Source organism: Sinohyriopsis cumingii, chromosome 8, assembly GCF_028554795.1.
Source record: "Sinohyriopsis cumingii isolate HCF-2022 chromosome 8, ASM2855479v2, whole genome shotgun sequence".
Taxonomy (NCBI): Eukaryota; Metazoa; Mollusca; class Bivalvia; order Unionida; family Unionidae; genus Sinohyriopsis; species Sinohyriopsis cumingii.
Genome location: NC_142968.1, coordinates 126,119,670 through 126,146,120, shown reverse-complemented (window position 1 = coordinate 126,146,120; position 26,451 = coordinate 126,119,670). Strand labels below are relative to the sequence as shown.

The 26,451-nt window shown below is 34.6% G+C and overlaps 1 protein-coding gene across 4 annotated transcripts in view; it reads left to right on the top strand.

Moving 5' to 3' along the window:
- LOC149794592 (uncharacterized) overlaps window positions 1–25,517 on the top strand; it is a 72,946-nt gene extending 47,429 nt beyond the window's left edge. For all 4 annotated transcript variants that reach the window (XM_089968878.1, XM_089968877.1, XM_089968880.1 and 1 more), the window contains 3 exons: window positions 7,919–8,056; window positions 14,615–15,281; window positions 15,762–25,517. In XM_089968878.1, the coding sequence (XP_089825004.1) occupies window positions 7,919–8,056; window positions 14,615–15,281; window positions 15,762–16,014 (1,058 nt within the window). In that variant the 3' untranslated portion in view covers window positions 16,015–25,517. The remainder of the gene's footprint in view (window positions 1–7,918; window positions 8,057–14,614; window positions 15,282–15,761) is intronic.
- Window positions 25,518–26,451: the final 934 nt, after the last annotated feature.

Sequence of the window (26,451 nt, the reverse complement as noted above, 5' to 3'; positions counted from 1 at the left end):
AAGTAATTCTATCCAAAAGAATCCACACAGATTTAAAATATTCAATAATTTTGTCACAGGTCATATTGGTCTGAATTCATTGGATAAACATAGCACAATCATATAATGAATGATGAAGCACATTTACTTTTCAGTACATACCAAGTTGGTAAGAGTTAGTTTGCGTTTTAAGCTCCCATTGGTAGCATTCGTAAGCACAAACTTTTTCCTTGCAAAAAGGAAACTTTCACAGCACAGTAAACATGTTCCAGTCACATTGGAAGATTCAAAAATCCATCAGATTCCATTGCTTTTATTTAAGTCTAGTACTGACTTCTTTGAAGAAAAGTTCTTTGTTTTTATTGAAGACTGTAGTCGGGTTCCTTGATGAAATGTGCATGCATTATTGAAGTCGCCGCTAAAAGCCAGTTTTAGAGAACCAAACAAATGCCTGTTTTTTGCTGTGGCAGCAACATCAAATAATTATATTGCATGTTTGAGACTGATTTTTTTCCCCATTTACTTAGTATGTTTTCATAACAGTCGGTGCTTCAAAGATAATGTTTTCTTAAAAATTTCAGCAAACTATTTTATCTGGGTACATTTTTAAAAAAGGAATTTGCCATCGTTTGGTCGATCATAGTTACAGTTCCTCCCTGTCTATTGAATAAACCAACAAGACTGTTTTTTGTTTTTACATTTGTGGTTGCGGAAAATTGCTGCCTTCCACTCAATTTAACAAAGGGTCAGCAGACGATAGAGATGCAGGTGTTTTGGTCTGATGACAAGGATTAGTACAGAACATGTGGGTGTTCCGAAGGATTTAATTCTGAGATGAAAGAAGTGGAATTTTACATACCATCCACACACAAATGTCAGTCTTTGTAAATATGTTAATTACTAGAGAGTGGCCAAAAATCTGACAAAAGATAGATTACGAGATAATGCCTCGTCCGGTTGATTTCTGCTACCAGAAATGTCAACAACAAAAAAAAGCGGATATCTCACAACATACAGTACTTATGCTCGATGTCAAGAAAAGGAGTTAGGGTTAACAATGCACTGTTAAGATGGTTCTTCAGTATGGACAAAGAAATTGTTTATGTAACAATAGATAAATTTCAGTACATTTTATATCAGGTTTGTGGCTTCCTTTCATGGGGCCTCTGAATTTCTCCACTCCAAACCAATGGTGGAATATGCAAGTTTAACAGCCAACAATGTTGCCATTAAAAAAAATCGCAAGATGTTATATTTTGCTGCCAATTAGGAAAATAAAATCAGTTTGCGACATTGGTGAAGCTCTACGCAATCCAAGTAAAAACATTTTACACTTTTTTTCTCTCGTACTTTTATGAAGGAAAGACTTTTTTTTGTGTATGAGAAAAATACATATAAAATTTCAGAAGCCACTCCACGATCATCTTGTATTATTCATGCGTGATCTCTTCCCCAAAATGATAATAAACTTTGTATGGTTTATTGTGTACTTTTCAGGAAGATTTTTTTTTCGTGTGTGAGAAAAATACATGTATATAAAATTTTGGGCAACACCGCAACCATGTTATATCCGAATTTATGTTATAATGGAGTGTGCTATAGCAGGGTCACACTGTATACATACATACACACACACATATATTCCAAAATTTCAGTGGTTTCAGTACTAAGGCTTGTTGTTGTTGCTGCTGCAAGTTAATGTTATACTCTATGTTCTTCATGGTGTTGGTAGTCAGTGTCATGAAGCATAAATCTTTATGTCACGAAATTTGAATAAGAATAGAAATGTCTTAACAAGATTAACAAGATTTCAGTCCAATCATCCATCCATCCATCCATCCATCACACACACTTCTCATTTTAGTCAAATAAATCAGGCCCCAATCTTGTATTGTTGGTTCAAACCATAAATAAAGATCATTGCAGGTTTTGAAGCTGACTTATAGGACTATTTTGTTTCTACTCACTAACTTTAAATCTATTTGAGATTAAGGGATCAAACTTCATATACTTACACGTCATTAGAAGAAAGTATAGCTACACTGGAGTTCCTATCTTTGGTGTTAAGATCATGGCTGAACGAAAGTGTCACATACTACATTGGGGTTCCTGTCTTTAGTGTTAAGATCATGGCTCAAAGAAAGTGTTACATACTACATTGGGATTCCTGTCTTCAGTGTTAACCCTTTGCCTCATGCAAGCGCCTTTGAACGCCTCTACTCCATTCGCATGAAAGCACCTTTTGATGCCTCTACTCCATTTGTATGGAAGTGCCTTTTGACGCCTGCTGTAAACATCAGCCATTTTAAGCGGGTTTTTGTAGTGCCACATTTGGGGAAAACCCCCTATTAGATACTACATTCATTTCTGCGAATGACCATTGCATCAGATCACATGGTCACTGTTTATGCTCTGGTGGAAATCTGCTATATAAAGTAACTGGATGGTATCCTCCACTCTCCAAAATGGAGGTTGTGCATTTCGTTCGGTACTTACAAAGTTTTCATGATTAGAATCACAATTATGAAAAGCTTTAATAACTTAGGTAAAGGCTCTGATATTATTGTAGGCAGCAATTAGTTTTAAAAATTTATCAAATTCAGATGACTTAGTGATGTAGATGCGGACAAAAAACTTGTAAATTTCGTGTATGAGAAATGGTAGCTACAGTTGGTCATGCGGCTTCCCTGACTTGATGGTGAAAGAGTTCTTTCAAGATTTTAAAGCACATAAAAAATTCTTCAAAGAAAAGTAATTACACAGCTATAACAATCAGACTTTACTCTTAAATTTTTCCACACATAATAGATGTGTACCAAAAATATAAAATGGTTAAAATTGCTGTTAAACGTAAGATACACTACATTGCTTAACAGTTAACAGGCAGGCCTATGTGTATGGAGTCAAATAGGTAACAGGTGTTCTATTAATAGCTCACTGCACTGGGTAACTTTGCTCTGTGAGGTAAAGGGTTAAGATCATGGCTCAAAGAAAGTGTCACCTACTACATTGGGGTTCCTGTCATCAGTGTTAAGATCAAGGCTCAAAGAAAGTGTCACATACTACATTTGGGTTCCTGTCTTCAGTGTTAAGATCATGGCTCAAAGAAAGTGTCACATACTACATTGGGATTCCTGTTACGATCATGACTTAAAGAAAGTGTCATATACTTCATTGGAGTTCCTGTCCTCAATGTTAAGATCATGGCTCAAAGAAAGTGTCGCATACTACATTGGGGTTCCTGTCTTCAGTGTTAAGATCATGGCTCAAAGAAAGTGTCACATACTACAATGGGGTTCCTGTCTTCAGTGTTAAGATCATGGCTCAAAGAAAGTGTCACATACCACATTGGGATTCCTGTTACGATCATGGCTCAAAGAAAGTGTGACATACTACACAGGGGTTCCTGTTACGACCATGGCTCAAAGAAAGTGTCACATACTACATTGGGGTTCCTGTCTTCAGTGTTAAGTTCATGGCTTAAAGAAAGTGTCACATACTTCACTGGGGTTCCTGTCTTAAGTGTTAAGATCAAGGCTCAAAGAAAGTGTGACATACTACATAGGTGTCCCTGTTACGATCATGGCTCAAAGAAAGTGTCACATACTACATTGGGCTTCCTGTCTTTAGTGTTAAGATCATGGCTCAAAGAAAGTGTCACATACTTCACTGGGGTTCCTGTCTTAAGTGTTAAGATCAAGGCTCAAAAAAAGTGTCACATACTACATTGGGGTTCCTGTCTTAAGTGTTAAGATCAAGGCTCAAAGAACGTGTCACATACTACATTGGGATTCCTGTGTTCAGTGTTAAGATCATGGCTCAAAGAAAGTGTCACATACTACATTGGGAGAGTCCTGTTATGATCATGGCTCAAAGAAAGTGTCACGTACTACGTTTGGGTTTCTGCCTTCATTGTTAAGATCATGGCTCAAAGACAGTGTCACATACTACATTGGGGTTCCTGTCTTCAGTGTTAAGATCATGGCTCAAAGAAAGTGTTACATACTACATTGGGGTTCCTGTCTTCAGTGTAAAGATCATGGCTCAAAGAAAGTGTCACATACTTCACTGGGGTTCCTGTCTTAAGTGTTAAGATCAAGGCTCAAAGAAAGTGTCACATACTACATTGGGGTTCCTGTCTTCATTGTTAAGATCATGGCTCAAAGAAAGTGTCACATACTACACTGGGAGAGTCCTTTTATGATCATGGCTCAAAGAAAGTGTCACATGCTACATTTGGGTTCCTGCCTTCAGTGTTAAGATCATGGCTCAAAGACAGTGTCACATACTACACTGGGGTTCCTGTCTTCAGTGTTAAGATCATGGCTCAAAGACAGTGTCACATACTACATTGGGAGAGTCCTGTTATGATCATGGCTCAAAGAAAGTGTCACATACTACATTTGGGTTCCTGCCTTCAGTGTTAAGATCATGGCTCAAAGACAGTGTCACATACTACATTTGGGTTCCTGTCTTAAGTGTTAAGATCAAGGCTCAAAGAACATGTCACATACTACATTGGGATTCCTGTGTTCAGTGTTAAGATCATGGCTCAAAGAAAGTGTCACATACTACATTGGGAGAGTCCTGTTATGATCATGGCTCAAAGAAAGTGTCACATACTACATTTGGGTTTCTGCCTTCAGTGTTAAGATCATGGCTCAAAGACAGTGTCACATACTACATTGGAGTTCCTGTCTTTAGTGTTAAGATCAATTGGCTCAAAGAAAGTGTTACATACTACATTGGGGTTCCTGTCTTCAGTGTTAAGATCATGGCTCAAAGAAAGTGTCACATACTACATTGGGGTTCCTGTCTTCAGTGTTAAGATCATGGCTCAAAGAAAGTGTCACATGCTACAATGGAGTTCCTGTCTTCAGTGTTAAGATCATGGCTCAAAGAAAGTGTCACATAATACATTTGGGTTCCTGTCTTCAGTGTTAAGATCATGGCTCAAAGAAAGTGTTACATACTACATTGGGGTTCCTGTCTTCAGTGTTAAGATCAAGGCTCAAAGACAGTGTCACATACTACATTGGGATTCCTGCCTTCAGTGTTAAGATCATGGCTCAAAGAAAGTGTGACATACTACATAGGGGTTCCTGTTACGATCATGGCTCAAAGAAAGTGTCACATACTACATTTGGGTTCCTGTCTTCAGTGTTAAGATCATAGCTCAAAGAAAGTGTCACATTCTACAATGGGATTTCTGTTACGATCATGGCTCAAAGAAAGTGTCAGTTGCTGCATTGGGGTTCCTGCCTTCAGTGTTAAGATCATGATTCAAAGAAAGTGTCACATACTACATTGGGGTTCCTGTCTTCGGTGTTAAGATCATGATTCAAAGAAATTGTCACATACTACATTGGGGTTCCTGTCTTCAATGTTAAGATAATGGCTCAAAGAAATTGTCACATACTACGTTGGGGTTCCTGTCTTTGGTGTTAAGATAATGGCTCAAAGAAAGTGTCACGTACTACATTGGGATTCCTGTCTTCAGTGTTAAGATCATGCCTCAATATTTTACCTTTTCATCACACTTTCTGCCTGCTGTTTAATTTTAAAGACATTTGAGGTTAAGGGATGAAATTTTGATACTTAGAAATAATAACTAACAGGTGTGTCATGTACCACATTGGAGGTGCTATCTTCAAGTTGATTGTCATGGTTCATTATTGTGTGCTGTCCATCACAATTTCCCGCTGTTAAAGACTAAAGGATATACTTACAAATCATCACTAGAAGGTGTGTTATATACCACATTTGGGGGTTCTATCCATAACTTCATGGTCATGACTCCATATTTTATGTTTCCAACACAATTTTCCTTCCACACTTTAAGTTCAAAGCTGTTTGAGACTGATGTATGAAATATGGTATACTTGTACATCGTTGTAAGAAGTGTGTCACACACATCTAACTGGGGATCGTATCTTCAGGGGTCAGGGTCATTGTTCACATTTTTATGATTCTAATCAGATTTCGCTATCCACTTTGTAACAATAAATCTTTTTGAGAGCAATGGATGAAACTTGGTATATTTTGCACCATCATAAGGTGTGTTGCATGCCACTGTGGGGTTCTTGTTTTGAGATTCATTCGTTTCTACATTACATCTTAAGTTCTTATTTGCGGTATAAACCATGGAAAACGTATGCCTTACAGTTTGATGGCATTTCAAGTATTATGGTAAGCATTTTATTTTTATGGTCAAAGATGTTTGTTAGATTTTGTAACTCATTTTCTGCAGTTTATTTCTAAAACCTTATGGAATAGGAGAATTAAACCTGGTTAAAAATGTGACTTAATTCAGTCACTAGTTGCACTTCTAATGCCATCTAAAATATGAAAATGAAACATGGCTAAAAACCTAATTCATAAACTAGATGGCCTTCTGAGATAGGGGAATGAAACTTAGTTAAAAAATGTGACCTAATTCAGACACTAGATGCAGTTTGAATGCATGCCGTATTGTTTGCAAAGAGATAATCAAATTATCAGCATTCATCTTCACTTTTGCAGTTAAGGTTTTGACAAAACTGTGGAAATGAAAAGAAATAAAAGGTTAACTAAGCCTAATCTTCTGCATGAATTTTCCTTGTTTGAGTAAATTGCTCAAGATATTTTGCTGTTAAATCTTAAGCTATGCATAATTAAAACCTGCTATGAAACTGATTTAAAGGGTGTAATAACCTAATTAAAACATGCAAAGAGACTGATTAATAAAAGTTATTATCCTAGTTTAAACATGCTGAGAGACTGATGTAAAAAAATTCATACCACATATATGCTGGTAGATAAATTATATAATCCATCTGCTCAGGTTTATTTTAAAGTTAAAATGTCTGATTCATTTTATAAAAAAAGAAGATCCCATATGATTGGATACTGACATTTAATTTGTCCTTCATTTTTATATCAAATTTCATTGCATTGATGCCTCTCTTCCATAGTCAGACCTGACCCTCCCAATTGTTACCATTATGAAAATAACACACTTGTGGACAGATGACAAATTCTGGAAACATTACTGCAACAATTGTTAAAGACATTGCAAATGCATGTAACAATATTGTGTGCTATTCTAAGCTGTACAAGATCATGGATTTTCTTTAAATAAGACATAGTGACAAGATTCACTGCAATGATTTGCTTATATTAATTTTTTTATTCAATGATTTCAGTTTACAAAAGGCTTGTTTGCTGATGTAACTACAATGCAATTGCTGAATGCTATTTGTCTAATAACCTCGAATATATACTACTGTCAATGCAGTTTGTGTATCAAGTGTATTTTACATTAAATCATTAAAAGAAACACAAACATATGAATATATATATATATATATATATATATATATATATATATATATATATATATATATATATATATATATATATATATATATATATATATATATATATATATATATATATATATGATGACCTTTTCCTATTCCTGATCTAACTTTAGTTTACTTTATTCTGGTTGTGTATTACACATGGTAACTCAGCATGTCCATGCGCTTAGTATCCTCTTTACTGGACAAGTTTTCCTATCATTTTAAAATTGTTCCCATTTATATATATAAAACCCTGTTATTTGCATAATTTTTCTAGGCATAGACACAGTAACAAGTTGGTTGCTCTTTATTCTGGAAGATGTTTACAAAATATCTTATTAAGTTTATATCTCACAAAATAGTGCATGAAATCTCTAAAACTTAAAGAGATTAAATCATTGTCATGTTAAAAGGCTAATCATAAGAGAAGCCACCTTGGTTATAAAGCTATTTGCTTGACATCAGAATAGATATTTGCCCACTTCATTTGAGGCCACCTCTTTTATAAGACAACCTCTTCTGCTGCCAATCTTGTATAATAACATGGGGACTACAGTAGTATTTAATTCTAAGAAGCAAACTTTTACGTCTTATAGATCTGAATAGTCTACATTCCATGCTGAAACACCCACCACAGAGGCTGATGGTACGAAGGAGTCAAATAATGACAGATGTACTGAGTTTATTTGAGGACTCTTCCACTGGAACTCATCTAATTTTCACCAGCTTCATTGGTAAGTCTCAATCCACAAATATTCCATGGATGTATGCTTTATATGTGATTGCTTTATTCCAACGCAAGGTGTATAGTAAAATTAGAAGAATATATCACTTCTGACAATAAGGGAGGTTCAGATAAATTTATTGACAAAACATCTATTACAGTATGTCTTAAAAGCAATATTCACTGGTCCATGTTGCAAGTCTTAACAAGGCCTTTGTAAGAGGATGGTTAATAATACCTAATTCTGTTACTGGAACTGTCTGGATACTCATCCTTGTTTATAAAACACAAATATCCCATTCCCACATACAAGTATCTCTGAATGTGTTGCAACCACATTTCAGTGCAAATTTGTTTCTGCCTCTATCACAATTCTGTGGAAGCAAGTTTGGTCACCCACATTACAAGTACCCAATGAAACACTGGCATTTAGATGTTTAGTTTATAGCACATCTGATGGGACTATTCCCTCTAGTAAAATGAGTTTTCTGGAAGTATCCATGATGTCATAAAAAAATGACTTACATAAAGCTGAAACATAAATGGCTACTGCTACCTGTGCAGGTCACATGAAGCATGGAATCCGTGTTATCAGTGTCACAGAATTAGGCAAAGAAATAACTTGGTTTTGCCTTAGAACTATTTGACTATTTCTCATTGTGCATGAGTACAACGTTATCTAGGGTAAAGACGTGTTTTCCCAGGTAAGCGACTGTATTAACATGTACCTCGCCAGAAATTACTTGTGACGAAGGAACATTAATAACATGATATGCATGGGTATTTTACCCTGACTTTTGCTCACTCTCCTATGGATTTAAGTAAGATCAATTTCTAAAACCAACACTGGTCGTTTTGGATCACGTCAAGGAGTGTACGCTCTCCATTGTTCTCCAGCCATAGGGGTAAGTGTTAAATTTACATTTCATTTGATATGTGAAGCTTATTCGGTTTGTAATGTCTTATCGTGGTAATAATGCATTTATTACAATGCAGATTTAAACTTTGAATTACAAGTCACTATTAGAGGTTAAAGTATTATCATATATCTAGAGATTATACAGAAACTATTATTATGACCAATTTGGTTTTATTGTAGCTGATGTGACTGTCACTGTGATTGTGACTGTGAATATGACTAGAGCTGTCTGAAGCTGTCTAAAGTTGTTTAGAGCTGTCTGGAGTTTCCAGAGTATTTAAGGCTGTGTGCTGTCGATACGTATGTATGTATGTACGCATGTCTGTGCCATGGATGTAGACGTAGCAAATTAAAAAGGGTGCTGTATGCTGTCTGTACGTGTGTATACGTATGACTGTACATGTGGTGGATCCATAAAGGGTGCAAGCGGCCGATAAGAGTGTGGGCCAACCCAAGGAATTGTGCGACTGTACAAGGGGTCTAGAAGCATACGTTTGGTTCAATTGTTGTTCCAATTGCATTTTTATGTTCATAAGATTATTTTGAATCTTAGTTGTGTTCATAAGATTATTTTGAATCTTAATAGGAGTTCATATTCGAGATTATATGAATCTCTCTTGTAGTGTAAAATACTGTTTGAAGCGTATCTGCAGTCCATGAGGTTTCTTGGATCTGTACTTCATATTGATTTAATATTTTTGGTTTATTTTCAATGTGTGAATGTTGTGTAGAGTGATTTGAGTCAATCGTATGTTGAGAGCGTGAGAGAATCATTGTATTTTTACATCATATATTTTTCTTTATTAATTCATTTCATAAATTTCCATCTTTCTCACATTGTGTTTGTCTTATTCATTTAGTCCAAAAACCCACTTAGTTTCTATTCTACGACAATCAGATTACTCATGAGTTTCCAGGCTTCATCAGCATTCATGAAAAACTAATTACTAAATCAAAAAACAAAACAGGTCCAAAATATCTTGTGCATCAGTGACAATGATCACAAATCTTGAACCTTAGAGGCCCATGTATATTTAATTAGACTTGAAGATTTATTTTATAATTGAGAATTTGATTCAAATGTGTCAGAAAGAGAGAGAAATTTGATTTTTCTGCAATCATGATAATTTGACCACGGTGGTGGTTTCACCTCTGGGATTACTTGTATCCAGTTTGGAAACAAAACTGTTCTTTGGTAAAATTGATATTTACTGGTATATTGCATTCATTTTATGTGTTGTCTTGATGTCTTTCTCCATTTCTCACTCTCACTTTCATACATTTTCTCTTTCCCTGTATGAACTTGATGAAGAGAGAAAAAAAATGTGCCTAATTTTTATGAGTGTATTGTAGAATCAAGGGTTCTCAGTCACATGATGCCTAAAAGCACACTCTGAAGTCTAAAAAATAGATTTCGCATGTTATTCCTTTACCTCGTATCTCCTACCACTTCAGTGTTAAGTCAGTACATGTATCTTGCTACACTGTACAGTGAGTTAATAACTAGAAAAACATGACACTAGTCAGCAGTATCCTAATACAGCTGGCTGACATACCTCCAGTTGACAGTATCCTAATACAACTGGCTGACATGCCTCCAGTTGACAGTATCCTAATACAGATGATTTACATGCCTACATTTGAGAGTAACCTAATACAGTTGGCTGATGTGCCTCCAGTTGACAGTATCCTAACACAGCTGGCTGACATGCTTCCAGTTGACAGTATCCTAATACAGTTGTCTGACATGCCTCCAGTTGACAGTAGCCTAATATAGTTGTTTAACAGGACTTCAGTTGACAGGATCCTAGCACAGTTGATTTACATGCCTCCAGTTGAGAGTATCCTAATCCAACTGGCTGACATGCCTCCAGTTGACAGTATGCTAATACAGCTGGCTGACATGCTTCCAGTTGACAGTATCCTAATACAGTTATCTGACATGCCTCCAGTTGACAGTATCCTACTACAGTTGACTGATGTGCCTTCAGTTGACAGGATCCTAATACAGTTGAATGACATATCTCCAGTTGATAGGATCCTAATACAGCTAGTTGACATGCCCTCAGTTAACAGTATCCTAATACAGCTGGCTGACATACCTTCATTTGACAGTATGCTCATACAGCTGGCTGGGAAAAACATTGCATTTTGATATATGCGTATTTAAAGCAATCATGTTTAATATTTATTACTAACTGTTCTTTCTAAGGTATAAAATAATAAACATCAACCTTTTTGCCTACTTGGAAAGAGGTCAGATGTCAGTGATCTGTAAAGACAAGCACTTTAAGCTACTCTGCCACCTACACTCATGAAACTGGATGGCTTTGTTTTTCAGAATTTCACAAAGACCATGATGAATTAAGAAATATAGTTTTGCTTTTTTTCTCACTTTCTGAATGGCTTATCCTTTCCTGAATCTCAGCTGCGTTCTGACATTTTGCCTTCAGAAATGAATCTGATTTCGATACTTATCAGCACATTACCATTAGGCTCTTCCAGTAATCCTTGGGATCCAGGAAAGACCCATGGAATACGCATCCATAGATGCAATTTAGAATTTTGTTTTCATTTCCATATGAAGGGCCTTGATTGCCCGAATGGTCTAAAGTGCTGTCCATTATGGATCACTGCCATCTCACCAATGTCTTTGTGGGTTTGAGTCTCGGATTTTGGCCAATGTGGGTATGCGATAAAGCATGCCAGTAACATCCATAGATGCAATTTAGAATTTTGTTTTCATTTCCATATGAAGGGCCCTGAGTGCCTGAGTGGTCTAAAGTGCTCTCTGTTACGGATCACTGCCATGTCACCACTGTCTGCATGGGTTTAAGTCTCAGATTCGGCCAATGTGGGTATGTGAGAAAGCTTGCCAGTAGCTTCTCATGAGTTGGTGGTTCTTTCTGGGATTTTCCTGGGTTCTTCCTCCACCATTAATACTGGCTGCCATTTATAGCCTATTTTGTGCTGAAAAATGGTGTTAAACTGTACAACAACAACAACAACAACAATAACAACCATTTCCATATAGAGAGCAGATTGGAAGGTCTTTCTTCAGATATTCAGTTCATTAGTAAGGTTTAAACTTGACCAGGGCTCAGCTGTTTATGGATGAGCTTGTAAATCATACCTGAGGATGCTTCATCCAGTACACACTCAGGACTTGGGATTTTATTTAGGTGTATTTAGAAATTCCGTTTTAGAATGCTTTCATGTAGAAGAAAGCAGATCATTGCTTTACATCATGTGAACAATATTGTCTCTTCAGTGTACTCCAGAAATATTGTCCATTCCATTTAATCTCACATATATATAGCATTTAGGTCCAAATACCAAACTATCTTCAGTGTACTCCAGAAATATTGTCCATTCCGTATAATCCCACATATGATATAGCATTTAGTTCCAAATACCAAACTATCTTCCATACCATTTAATCCCACATATGATGTATAGTACTTAGGACAAAAAATCCACTGTCTTGCAGTCCCTGTAAGCCACATGTAAATCCAAACTGTCTTGCAGTCCCTGTAAGCCACATGTAAATCCAAACTGTCTTGCAGTCCCTGTAAGCCACATGTAAACCCAAACTGTCTTGCAGTCCCTGTAAGCCACATGTGATCTCAAATAGTCCTCAACAACTCATCTCCTTTTCTGGAGTAAAATCAATGAAATAAATTCCATCTGTTGTGGCCATATTTCCCTACATACTGATAGTTTAAAAGATCAAGACTTGATAGGAGCTGCCATTGCACCAAACCATGGCACCATCTTGAACTGATTGCCAATAAATATTCAACTTTTGCTACAGATATTTTAACTACTTTAAAACCTCTCGATTGAAACAATTTTCATAATCATTTTAGATTCTCTTTCCATACTGAAAGCCCTTTTAAAGCCATAAATTTGACACCTTGTTATTATCCCAGATGTTATAAAAATATACTATAGTTTGGAAAAAGTACTCTGTGCAGTAAGTAAGCTGCCTAGTTATATTGGTATAAGGATACTGAAAGGTGAGATAAAACATAAAAAGAAGCCCTGCAGTTACCCATTGCTAACTGTTAGGTCAAAAGCTGCCCTGCAGTCACCCATTTCTTATGGGTATATCAAAAGATGCCCTGCAGTCACCCATTTCTGATTGGTTTATCAAATATGCCCTGCAGTTACCCATTTCTGACTGGTATATCAAAAGCTGCCCTGCAGTCATCCATTTCTGACTGGTATATCAAAAGCTGCCCTGCAGTCACCCATTTCTGACTGGTGTATCAAAGATGCCCTGCAGTTACCCATTTCTGACTGGTATATCAAAAGCTGCCCTGCAGGCACCCATTTCTGACTGGTGTATCAAAGATGCCCTCCAGTTACCCATTTCTGACTGGTATATCAAAAGCTGCCCTGCAGTCACCCATTTCTGACTGGTGTATCAAAGATGCCCTGCAGTTACCCATTTCTGACTGGTATATCAAAAGCTGCCCTGCAGCAGCTTTGCAGTTACCCTGATTCCACATTCTGACTTAAGATATTATATACATTAGCATGTTCTTCCTACCTGGCCAAATAAATTGAAAAGTCCACAAGAGAGCTTCGGAATAATTGAAACCCATTGTTGAAAGACTCCCAGACATGGGATGGTATTATGTTACGTATTGAATACACCCTACTCATGCATAAATTCTAATGGGTGAACATGGACCAGAATGTACATCCTGCTTTGTCCACTGACAGTCGATTGCATTCTTGTCAAGTGCATCAACATAACCTTTCTAATATTAATTCAGGGACGGACTTTCTGATGATTTACCACTCAAGAAAATATTAAACTTTTTGAGATAATGTATTATATAAGAAATTTAAAGGTATAATTTTAGGATTGAAATTTTTACCTTTTAATATTATGTTACATACATTTTAGCAGATTTTGACATATTTAAGGTGTGTTGTCATTCATATGTTTGGTGCCATTCTTCATGATTACATCTGAAGAGCTTTTTTTTATTGGCATAATTTAGCCATTATTGTGCAGTGTGATTAAATACTAGCACATGCATAAGCAGAACCATGAATTTTACATTATTAAGATCACTGGTAAAAGCATTATTAACATTTTAAGCCAATACAGCATTTGTTTTAAAAAAATTAACACATTTTTGAACATTTGGACTTAAAGGCTTTTGATAGTTCTGCATTTTTAAATGAAAACTACTTAAAGTATAAACATATGAAATTTGATATGCACATATATGCCAACAAAGTTGAATTCATGCCATTACAGAAGTTTTTTAATTTGTTTTCCTAATTGCGAACAGTTTTGAATAATGCCTTGATAGCAAAGCTTAGCAAAACCCACTATAGGTAGACAAATAAAATTTGATATACATGATTTTATGGGTAATAGTATGACCTGGTTAGAATTTCATGCAGCCATATAAGTTTTCAAATTAAAATTTTTTAAATCAAACATTTTTGTCTGCAAAGCATTTTACTAACAACATTACAGTACTGAGGGCATACAAATTTGTTTTGTCTCCTAAGGACTCTACTAAGAACATTGCAGCACTCTGAGCATACATGCTTTTTTGGCTGCTAAGCACTCTACTTTTGATGCTACAGCACTGTTTTCTAGTTAATAGTTTATGGTTTCAGATGAGGAAGGAGTTGACGGGGGTGGAGTGACAAGGGATATGCTTACAGTCTTTTGGAATGAGGTTAAAGAAAGGTATTTCCATGGAAATGAGGCATTTGTTCCCCATCTTCGTCCTGAAAGACTTTCAGAGAAAAAGGACTTCGTCACTTTGGGCCGAATATTTTCTCTTAGCACGGCAACATTGAGATCCATTCCTATCCAGATGTGCAGAAGCACTCTTATGGTTATTATATATGATACATGTGATGTAAATCCAGACACATTACTCGAAGATTTCTTCTTATTCCTTGACAATGAAGATAGAGAACTTCTGAAGTCCTCTTTGAACAGCTTTAACAATATGGAGGAAGAGGACATAGACAAACTCCAGGAATTTTTCATGAAATTTGGGATGGGAATCTTACCTAGAGCTGCAACCCTAAGACAGCATGTGATCAACCTTGCTCAAAATGAACTTTGCATCAAGCCGAAGTTTTTCTGTGAAAACATGCGGAAGGGAATTCCTCGAAAACATATGAAACACTTTTGGATGCACATGACATTGGAACACTTGGATCATCTTTATGAAGATTTTCTCATTACTGCAGAAAATGTCTGGCCAAAGATACGATGTGAGACCTGGCCACTACAGAATCCCAATGAAATACGTGTATTTGGCTATCTCAGGTATCCCTCATATGCATGTAAAATTGATCTCATCATTTCTTTCTTTGTCATACAATTTTTATGCAGAAAATGAACAGATATAAAGTTGCTTCAAGTGTACATTTGCAAGATTTAATATCAAGAATATTTGTTTGTGGAAGTAATTTAAAGTTATAGTTAACAAGACAATTAGCTAGCAAAGAATTTGTGTTAAGTCACAAAGAAATCGAAACTTGTACAAAACCCACTCCTGCAAGAGGATATCTTACAACATTTTACATATAATGTGCATGTATGTTGCAGACCACCAATCACTGAAAAACTTTTACAGAGAAATTGCTAGATTGATTAAACTTGTAAATATGATTTGCTAATCTTTACAGGCATTTAAGAACGCTACAATATTTTAAACTACAATAAATGCATATTTTGGAAATAAATTCCAAGTGTTCTTTACAGTTTCATTCATTCTTAAGCTCTTGTTTCTTTTTGCTATTCCAGAGACCTTATACAAGACCTTTCAGAGGAGACCTTGTTGTCCTTTGTCCAGTTTGTCACTGCAGATAGAAAAATTCCTTCCTTTTTCATCACTGTTGGCTTCAATGATACTCAGGGGATTGCAAGATGTCCAATTGCAAGTACCTGTGCATACCGACTTGATATCCCTGTGTCCTACAACAGTTTTGAAGAGTTTAAAACAGAGTTTATGATGGTTCTTAATTCTGATGAAGCAAAAACGTTCAACAGACAATAGAATACTTTTGTTAGCATACTAATTTTAATACAGAGTCATGGAGTTTATTATGTTCCCTGATTCTAAAGATGCAAAATCATTCCCTTCTGACTGTAATCAGTGTTTGGCCAGTTTCAGAACTGTTTTCATATTTGTAGCTATCTGCTAAAAGATACTTTAAATCTTGTAATTGTACATGCATGCTGAGTACTGATGTACATGTCAGATGAGTACTGTAATGAGTACTGATGTACATGCTTGATGAATACTGTAATGAGTACTGATGTTTATGCATGATGAGTGCTGTAATGAGTACTGTAATGAGTACTGGTGTATATGCCAGATGAGTACTGTAATGAGTATTTGTGTATATGTTTGATGAATACTGTAATGAGTACTGATGTACATATCTGGTGAGTACTGTAATGAGTACTGCTGTAAAATCTGATGAGTACTGTAATGAGTACTGTTGTACATTTTTGGTGAATACTGTAATGAGTAATGATGTGCATGCCTGATGAGTACTGTAATGAGTATTGATGTACATGCTTGATGAATACTGTTATGTGTATTTATGTACATGCCTGATGAGTACTGTAATGTGTACAGATGTAAATGTTTGACAAGTACTGTAATGAGTACTGATGTACATGCCTGATGAGTACTGTAATGGTTACTGATGTACATGTTTGATGTGTACTGTGATGAGTACTGATGTACATGCCTGATGAGTACTGTAATGAGTACTGATATGCATGCCTGATGAGTACTGTGATGTGTACTGAGATACATGTCTGGTGAGTATTGTAATGAGTACTGATGTGCATGCCTGATGAGTACTTTAATTAGTACTGATATGCATGCTTGGTGAGTACTGTAATGCATACTGATGTGCATGCTTGCTGAGTATTGTAATGAGTACTGATATACATACCCAATGAGTACTGCAATGAGTATTGGTGCTTGGTGAGTACTTTAATGAGTACTGATATACATGCCTTATGAGTACTGTAATGAATATTGATGTACATGTCTGATGAGTACTGTAATGAGTAATGATGTAATGCTTGATGAGTACTGTAATGAGTAATGATGTACCTGCCTGATGAATACCATGATGAATACTAATGTACATGCCTGATGAGTACTGTGATGAGTACTGTTGTACATGTCTGATGAATACTGTAATGAGTACTGATGTACATGCTTGATGAGTATTGTGATGAGTACTGATGTACATGCCTGATGAATACTGTAATGAGTACTGATGTACATGCCTGATGAATACTGTAATGAGTACTGATGTACATGTCTGATGAGCACTGTAATGAGTACTGATGTACATGCCTGATAAGTACTGTATATATGTCAATGTCATATAACTATATTCTACAGAATGTACGTTTCTATCAAAATTTATACTGCATGTATGTTTTTCAATGACTTGGTCTCATGTACATTGGTTGGTTGGTTTTAACAGCACTTTTAACTCATTGTTGTCTATATCAATCCATTGAAGTAGATAAAAAGTGTCTTTCCCAAGGACACACTGGCATCCTACCTGGCTGGCCTTTGCAGGTATTGAACCTGTTCTCCATGAATAATGAGCAGGATGTTCTATCAGCTGAGATTTTCATGGCTTCCATACATGTACTTATTCTTCTGTATGTGAACATTTGGTTTGGCATAAATACAAACTGTTGTAACAGATATTTCTGATAAATATACTCTCATAACATCAGTATCTGTTTTATCAGTTAACTATTTTCCATATTGACCTTGCATGACCTTTAAATGCTATAAATACATATTTCCAATGACACAGTAAAATGGCAAGAACGTACAAATCACTGGGTTTCAGCAGATTTAAATTTCCATTTTGACTGAATCTCATGTTGTTGTTTAACATTACTAAACATAGGTCAGTGATTCCTGTTCAGTGCTAAAAGTAGACCAATGATTTCTGTTCATTGCAAGAAAATTAGATAATTAATTACTTATTAAATTAGTCTGAAAGGAGTGACCTGTCAGTCTAACCTTTCAATGGAATAAAAATCATTATGTATAAGCTGTAATTTGATTGGATAATAGGGTATACTGAAAACATTAGTCTTCACTTCATTCTGGCTAATTGGTAGACTGAAAATATTAGTCTTGAAAGCATTCTAAAAATGGAAACATGGACCAGGGCCTTTCCATTGGTGAAAGTTATTCTGATCGAAAGTATAATACAGCCCAATAAATGACAGTATGAGAATGCACAGGTTGGGTTTTGTTTTACTATGCGTGGTCAAAGACATAAGACTCAGGTTGTCCACAGGAACAGAGTTTGTTTTACTATGCGTGGTCAAAGACATAAGACTCAGGTTGTCCACAGGAACAGAGCAATTCTCATTATTATGCTGTTCATTCTAATATAACAATTTAATATTTTAGACTAAAAAATTTATTTTTAATTTTCAGTGTATGGGGAAGTTTGATAAAATTAAAGAATAACAACAGTTTGGACACCAAAATATTCAGGTTTTAAAGGATAATGGTTTTCAGATATTGAGATCTATGGAATTTTAATTATATACAAGACACTTAGTGTAAGGTTATATCATTTACGCACATAAATGGTTTGGTTTAGTTTATTGCCTGTAAACATTTATAAAATTGTTACACCATAATAGAACATGCATGTTACTGTCTGTGATGCAGGAACTATCCATTCCATTTATATATTTTCAAATCTCTGTGTAAGATGTTTGCATAATGGGTATTTCCATTACTTCATAAAGATAAAGTTTTTAGGATTTATACACTGAATGTGGCATTCCTACAAAAATAAACAGAAGTTGACAATGATTGGCTGTTACACATATTACAGGCTGATTTATTGACAATGCTGCTAACAATGTCTATAAATTACACTGCTTATCTGCATGATTTACTTATATCATCTATTTACAGAAATTTTGATTAGTAACATATGATTTTAAGAAACATCTTGTCAATTAGTAAACTAGATTCTTGATCATTGTCGAGCCTACAAAAGCATCCTTATGATATGTTCACATAGTTACATTTATTTATTGACATTCTTTCATTATGTATATCTAGTTATCAGTAGGAAACAATATCACAATGATAAAAGAGTTTGTGCCAAAATTGTCAGATATATTCAACAGAGGCATATCTTATCATAATAAGCGGTAAAAGACATAAATGAAACAATTCCAAGTTCAGATATGTGCAGAATGCACAATATAATAGAAGTCAGCTGTTCAGTAAGCCAAGCGGGTGGATAGAAGGAAAGGTTGAGTCTCAAAAATTTTTGATTAAATGGCATTATTTCAGTTATTGTAAACCTTGGATACATGTAGAAAGTTTTGTAAATCTTGCATTCGTAATTTAGTGTATGTATTGAAACTTTTAGACTTGACTACCCCAAACAAGCTTTACACATACATATGACTAATGGCTCACACTTCACACCATGCCAACCATAGTGTTGCAAAGTAGTCTATTAGTATTGGCATGTTTTAGAGTTTTACTGACATTATAAAGTTAGCCCCTTTCTTAAAGAAAATTCTGAATAGTTAAAAAACTTTTGTCAGTTTTGAGTAAGATTTCCTAGCTAGAACAGCATTTAGTGTATGCATTGTTGGGTACATTTTTTCTTAGTGTAGAGCAGAGTGGTTCAATTTCAGGCCCACAAGCCAAATGTGGCCCACGGGTCATTTTGTGTTGTCCACACTCATACAAAAAGTGTGTTCTGTTATTATAGCATAATTACTATATATATATATATATATATATATATATATATATATATATATATATATATAAAAAGGTGCACAAGCTTTACATTTTTTTTGCATGTAGCCAACGGTGTTGAAGATGTTTGACCACCCTGGTCTAGGGTAACATTTAGTACTCAAATTGCTGAGTACATATTTTTGTCTAAAGCAACGTTTAGTACCTAATGTGCTGAGTAAATTTGTTATTACTTATGGTGATGGCATCATCATCTTAAACTTTACTTACTATCTTGTGTAATAGATGTTACTACAGACATAAAAGTCTTAATCAAACTTTATGATGCTGTGCTTTGATTGGTCAGAATATTTTTGAGTAAGATTAAGTGTCATTATATAATGGACCTTGTTTATCTGTCAAAGAAATTTCGTGGCGGATGCTGCCAGCGGCTCAGTATGTTTATACTTGGGTAAATGCAATATCTCTCATTTCTTTGCTTGATTTAAAATACATCATTTTTGTGGGGCCTGGCAACCGCATTAGTGGTAAGCAAGATACGCCAGTAACTTTGAAAACACTGGCAACAACTATTATAGTATTGGTCAAGTTTTCATTTGCATATATTTTCCAAACTCCTTTATGGGTTCTCTTCATGGTTAGTCATGCTCATTATGAAGGTAAGGCAGTTCATTGTGTGACATACGTTTTTTACCCTTTCATCTTATGGCATTGTCACAAGTTCTACAGTACTGAACTGATTATGGGCTTAACATGCATTCCCTGAACTTCATGTTTGAAGCTTCTCAGGAATGGAGTTTCCTGTGATTAGAGGGGTCTTGATTTTTAACAGTACTTGTGTGGTTCTTTATTGGGGTTATCTATAAATCAAATAATATGGTACATAGGTAGAAAAAAGATATTTTTAGGAAAGGAGTAAATTTTCTTTTCTAATATTTCAGTTTCCTCCCATCTCTATTGTTCTGGTGATCAAATAGTAGGTTAGTAATCATTCTGTATTTGAAGATTCCATTTCTTCATCTAAGTGTTTCAATTCTGGGCCATATACTTGCTGTTTTTACATAGACTCGGGCACATAAGGTCAAAATTTCATTAAAAACATGCTCAAATATTTACAAAAGGAGGTTAATGGAACCTACTTATTGCAAAGCATAGCAAGAATATTAACATTGAATACATTTTTATTATGGATTTCCAGATATATAATTTCAAAGTCCCACAATATTTTTGTTTAAATCTGTGATCTGTCAGTTTATTGAAGATAGTAGTATATTATGATATTGTTGATAAAGAATTGTAAAGCGTCTATGTCAAGTTTAATGTATTTATGTATGCAATGTAGCTGTTCTGATTAGACATTTTCCGTGTAACAGAACTGTACTTTTATCAACAGCAATGTGTATCACAGGTTCTTAACCAGATTATTTGTAATGATATTTTTTATTTAAACTCTGTTCTAATTATTTATGTTATATATTGACACAGTTATGATAAATTCTACATTTTCATAGTTTTCATTGTTCAACTTCTATAACAAAATGAGACATGTTGATTTTGTCCTGCCATTGTACACCTATACATATCCAGTCAACCATAATAGCACAAAATCTTTTAAATTTAGAGCCACATAATTTTCAGTATCAACTAAACAGGTTGATGAAGCCTTCTTTCTCAAGAGTATGTCAAATGTATTACTGTAACAATGAATGCCTTATTAATAAGATTCTTTACACTCACTCAAGATCAGAAATAACAAATCATTCTTTCATGCCATTACAGTTATTGTTCTATCTACTGGTACAGTTTTTAAATTCTTGTACTTTTTCAACAAATTCTCAACATAATTAAGTTAAAAAAACAACTTAAAGTTGACACACTGAAATTTGATAGACATATTTGTTTCCTATATAAGTAGCCTTGTTAGATGTTCAGGCCATTTCAGCATTTATAAAATTGCACTGGCACATTTTGGAACTTTTTGAATTTGAAACTCTTTTTAACAAAGGCTTTCATAGCATGAGTATGAAAACTGCTTAAGGTAGACAAAATAAAATTGGTTAATGTGCTGTATATACTTAAGGTAAACATATATAATTTAATTCACATGATGTATTGGCATGAAGTAGACTTTAATAATTCAATTGAGATGCTGTATGGACTTGATATAGACATAATTTGTTTGACATGCTGTATGGACTTGAGGTAGACAAATGTAATTTGGTTGACATTCTGTATGGACTTGATGTCGATGAATATAATTTGTTTGATATGCTGTATGGCCTTGAGATAGACATAATTTGGTTGACATGCTCTATGGCCTTCAGGTAGACATAATTTGGTTGACATGCTGTATGGCCTTGATGTAGACATAACTTGGTTGACATGCTCTATGGCCTTCAGGTAGACATAATTTGCTTGACATGCTCTATGGCCTTGATGTAGACATAATTTGTTTCACATGCTGTATGGACTTGAGGTAGACAAATGTAATTTGGTTGACTTTCTGTATTGACTTGATGTCGACGAATATAATTTGTTTGATATGCTGTATGGCTTTGAGATAGACATAATTGACATGCTCTATGGCCTTGAGGTAGACATAATTTGTTTGACATGTTCTATGGCCTTCAGGTAGACATAATTTAGTTGACATGCTTGGCCTTGAGGTAGACATAATTTGGTTGACATGCTGTATGGCCTTGATGTAGACATAATTTGGTTGACATGCTCCATGGCCTTCAGGTAGACATAATTTGCTTGACATTCTCTATGGCCTTGAGGTAGACATAATTTGCTTGATACATTTGAATACATATACATATGACATTGCTAACATTCCAAGCAATCCATAAATTTGTAAAACATTTCTCTATTTTTTCCAACTTGTTTTTTGTGTTGCACATTTTTGAGACAAGAATCTAGTTTGTAATTAATATTGTTTTTTGCAACCAAATTTGTTAAGTTGATTATATAAATAAAGAATGTTGTTTATAAATGTACATATAATTTATTAAAGTATAATTATCATTACTATTGTTGATACAATCAGTCAGTAAATGTATATTATTATTTTTTCTTTTGTTAGAAATATTTTAAATTAATTAAACTGTGATGATATCATAATTTTCATAATAGAAATACCTGTGATATACATTTATGTCTCTTATTTGAAAACAACATTATGGGAGAATTATTGGGAGTTTTGCATAGCGAAAGAGGGTCAAAATATGTTTTGAGACAAATATTTTTGTTACATATTTAAATTTTATTCAAGGTTCCCTGTAACTAGTGTGTATGTTTTGTGAGATTATAAATAATCAAATGAGCCTCATGGGATAATTTTGTTAAAAAGAACACAAAATGTTTCATTGTATTTTATATGGCAGCATTTAATCTTGAACTTTGTGATTGTTGTAATTCTCTTTGATAATATTATTTATACAATGTAATTTTGGTTGTTTTACTTTGTGATTGTTGTAATTCTCTTTGATAATATTATTTATACAATGTAATTTTTTTTTTTTTTAATGCAGCTTCTTCTCTATGACAGGCTCTACTTCATTTCTTTTAAGGATACACACTAGGTGTACCTTCTGGTTTTATTGTAAAAGAAATATTACAATCTTAAATTGTAAGAGTTTCTACATGAAAAACATCTTTTTAAGTTGGGAGTATCACAATGTTTATGCACTGTATAATAATACGTATTATTTGTATTTTGTATATTTTCATATTTTTAAAATTTGAATTATCTATTTTTTATACATTTGTGACATCTTTAGTCATTAAAGTTTGATTACATGATAAGTACTATTCATGACCACTGAATGTAGGTCACAGTGACATTCTTCCTTTGTTAAATGTATTGGTGAAGAGTATGGCTACAGTGTTTACACCTGTAAAAGGCTTAGTTAAGTTTGCTACCAGTAAACATTTACACCTGTAAAAAAGGGCTTAGTTTAGTTTACTACCTTTAAATCCTTAAATCTGTAAAAGGCTTAGTTTAGTTTACTGCCTGTAAACATTTAAGCCTGTAAAAGGCTTAGTTTAGTTTACTGCCTGTAAACATTTAAGCCTGTAAAATGGTTAGTATAGTTTACTACCTGTAAACATTTTCACCTGTAAACAGCTTAGTTTAGTTTACTACCTGTAAACTTTATGTTAAATGCATTTTTTCTCTGTATTCGTATCTTAATATAGAAAAAAATTGTATTACTCATTTTTCTACGTTTATTGTCCCCATTATAATGTGGTCCCCATGATAATATGGTCCCCATGATAATTTTGTCCCCTATTCTAAAGACCTTCATTTTATGCCTGTACAGTTAATTTATTATTATATATTAGGACCCCAGGTGGGCGAGTGGTCAAAAATGCTTACCTTTGCCAATCACTTCCATCTCACCCCTCTGCTTGGGTTCCAGTCTTGGTTTTGACCAATGTGGGTATATGGGAAAACTTACCAGTGTCTTCCTATGGATTGGTGGTTATTACTAGTGTTTTCCTGGGTTATTTCTCCAACAGGTACACTGGCTGCCATGTATAACCTATCTTGTGTTAAGAAAGGGTGTTATAACGAAAACAACAACATAAAATTTGTTATATTCTGTTTTATCATGATTACCAACAATTGGCTTATTGCACTTTATTTTAGTTCTTGACTCATAAGAACTGTTCATAACATGGTTTATTATATCAATATTTATTAAGTGCACACATTATGTTATAATGGACTGACAGGACACAACTTTGTTGTAAATCCATTAATATAAGGCTCTTACTTATATACAGTTGATTTGTATGACTCCCATGGACACTGCTAAAACTCCCATGAATGGTGTAAATTCTTCCACAAATTATGTTTAAATGAAATATGAGGTGTGTTAAAACTCTCATGAACTATGTTAAAATTGCCAGAAACAATGTTAAAAAATTAACTCCCATGAACTGTGTTAAAACACTCATACGTTAAAATATAAAAACTCACATAATAGTGTTAAAATACCATGAACAGTGATAAAACTCTCATGAAAAGTGTTAAAACTCATGACAGTGTTAAAACTCCAATGAACAGTGTTAGAAAAGGTAGATCATTTTGCAAGACAGTCACTTTGCGCAAATCATAGACATGTTTCATGATTAAAAATGCAATGTCCATTCAGCATGTCCTGTAGTAACCAACATATCTTGTAATGGCTGCCAAGGTGTCCATTTGAATTACCATGCCAACATGACAATAGATAGGTAACTGTGCAGTGATAAGTGTTTTCTAATTGTTACTTTTGATGGTGTCTTTCTGGTAAGATTACATCTTGAGAACTATACACTGTAAATGCTATTCATATATAGTTTGGCCAAAATAAATTTAGTAGCTTATAGATATCCTACTATGATACATTGTTTGCAAATCAACATCTCCTTGCTTGGTTTAAATAGCTGATTTAGCTATAATCTCTCAACCTGTCCGTTTCTGCAAGGCTATTTTAAAAATGTTTTGAAGACAATATAAAATGTCAGGGCAATATAGTCAATAAATTCCATATGGGGATGCATTGCAGAGGTTGCTCATTGTCATTTTAACATTTTCACTCTGCTTGATATATTTTTTTTGCCAGGCATGGTACATTTACACCAATCACAATCAGGCTATTCATAAGTAACTGTGAAATATAGAAATATATCTATACTTCATATCAAAAGAAATAAATTGCTTGAAATTAGTTAAAGTTATCTACAAAGACAATAAAATATGACACACATCACGAAGGATACCCTTATTCCTTGAGAATTTGTGAACTTATCAGCTGGAAAAATTATATGCACATAAAGCATGAATCTACTTGTACATATTAGAGTAACAAGCCATGGTTACTGTTGTAGCATTATTATAAGTAGTATACATATAATGATTGAGTCTCAACACAAACTTTATCACAAAAGAAGCAGCAATCGTTCATGTCATAGCTTATTCTAATATATGGGCATGTAGTACTCACTTAGCATTTTTGTAAAATAAGTATTGTCTACCATTCTCAGCCTTGATTTAAAGTAAGCATTGTCTACCATTCCCAGCCTTGCTTTAAAGTAAGCATTGTCTACCATTCCCAGCCTTGGTGTAAAATAAGCATTGTCTACCATTCCCAGCCTTGGTGTAAAATAAGCATTGTCTACCATTCCCAGCCTTGGTGTAAAATAAGCATTGTCTACCATTCCCAGCCTTGATATAAAATAAACATTGTCTACCATTCCCAGCCTTGGTGTAAAATAAGCATTGTCTACCATTCCCAGCCTTGGTGTGAAATAAGCATTGTCTACCATTCCCAGCCTTGGTGTAAAATAAGCATTGTCTACCATTCCCAGCCTTGTTGTAAAAAAGGCATTGTCTACCAATTCCAGCCTTGTTGTAGAATAAGCATAGTCTATCATTCCCAGCCTTGTTGTAAAATAAGCATTGTTTACCGATCACAGCCTTGTTGTAAAAAAAGCATTGTCTGCGATTCCATGCCTTGCTTTAAAATTAGCATTGTCTACCTTTCCCAGCCTTGCTTTAAAAAATGCATTGTCTACCATTCCCAGCCTTGCTGTAAAAAAAGCATTGATTACCATTCACACACTTGTAAAAAAAGCATTGTCTACATTTCCTAGCCTTGCTTTAAAAAAAGCATTGTCTACCATTTCCTGCCTTGTTGTAAAATA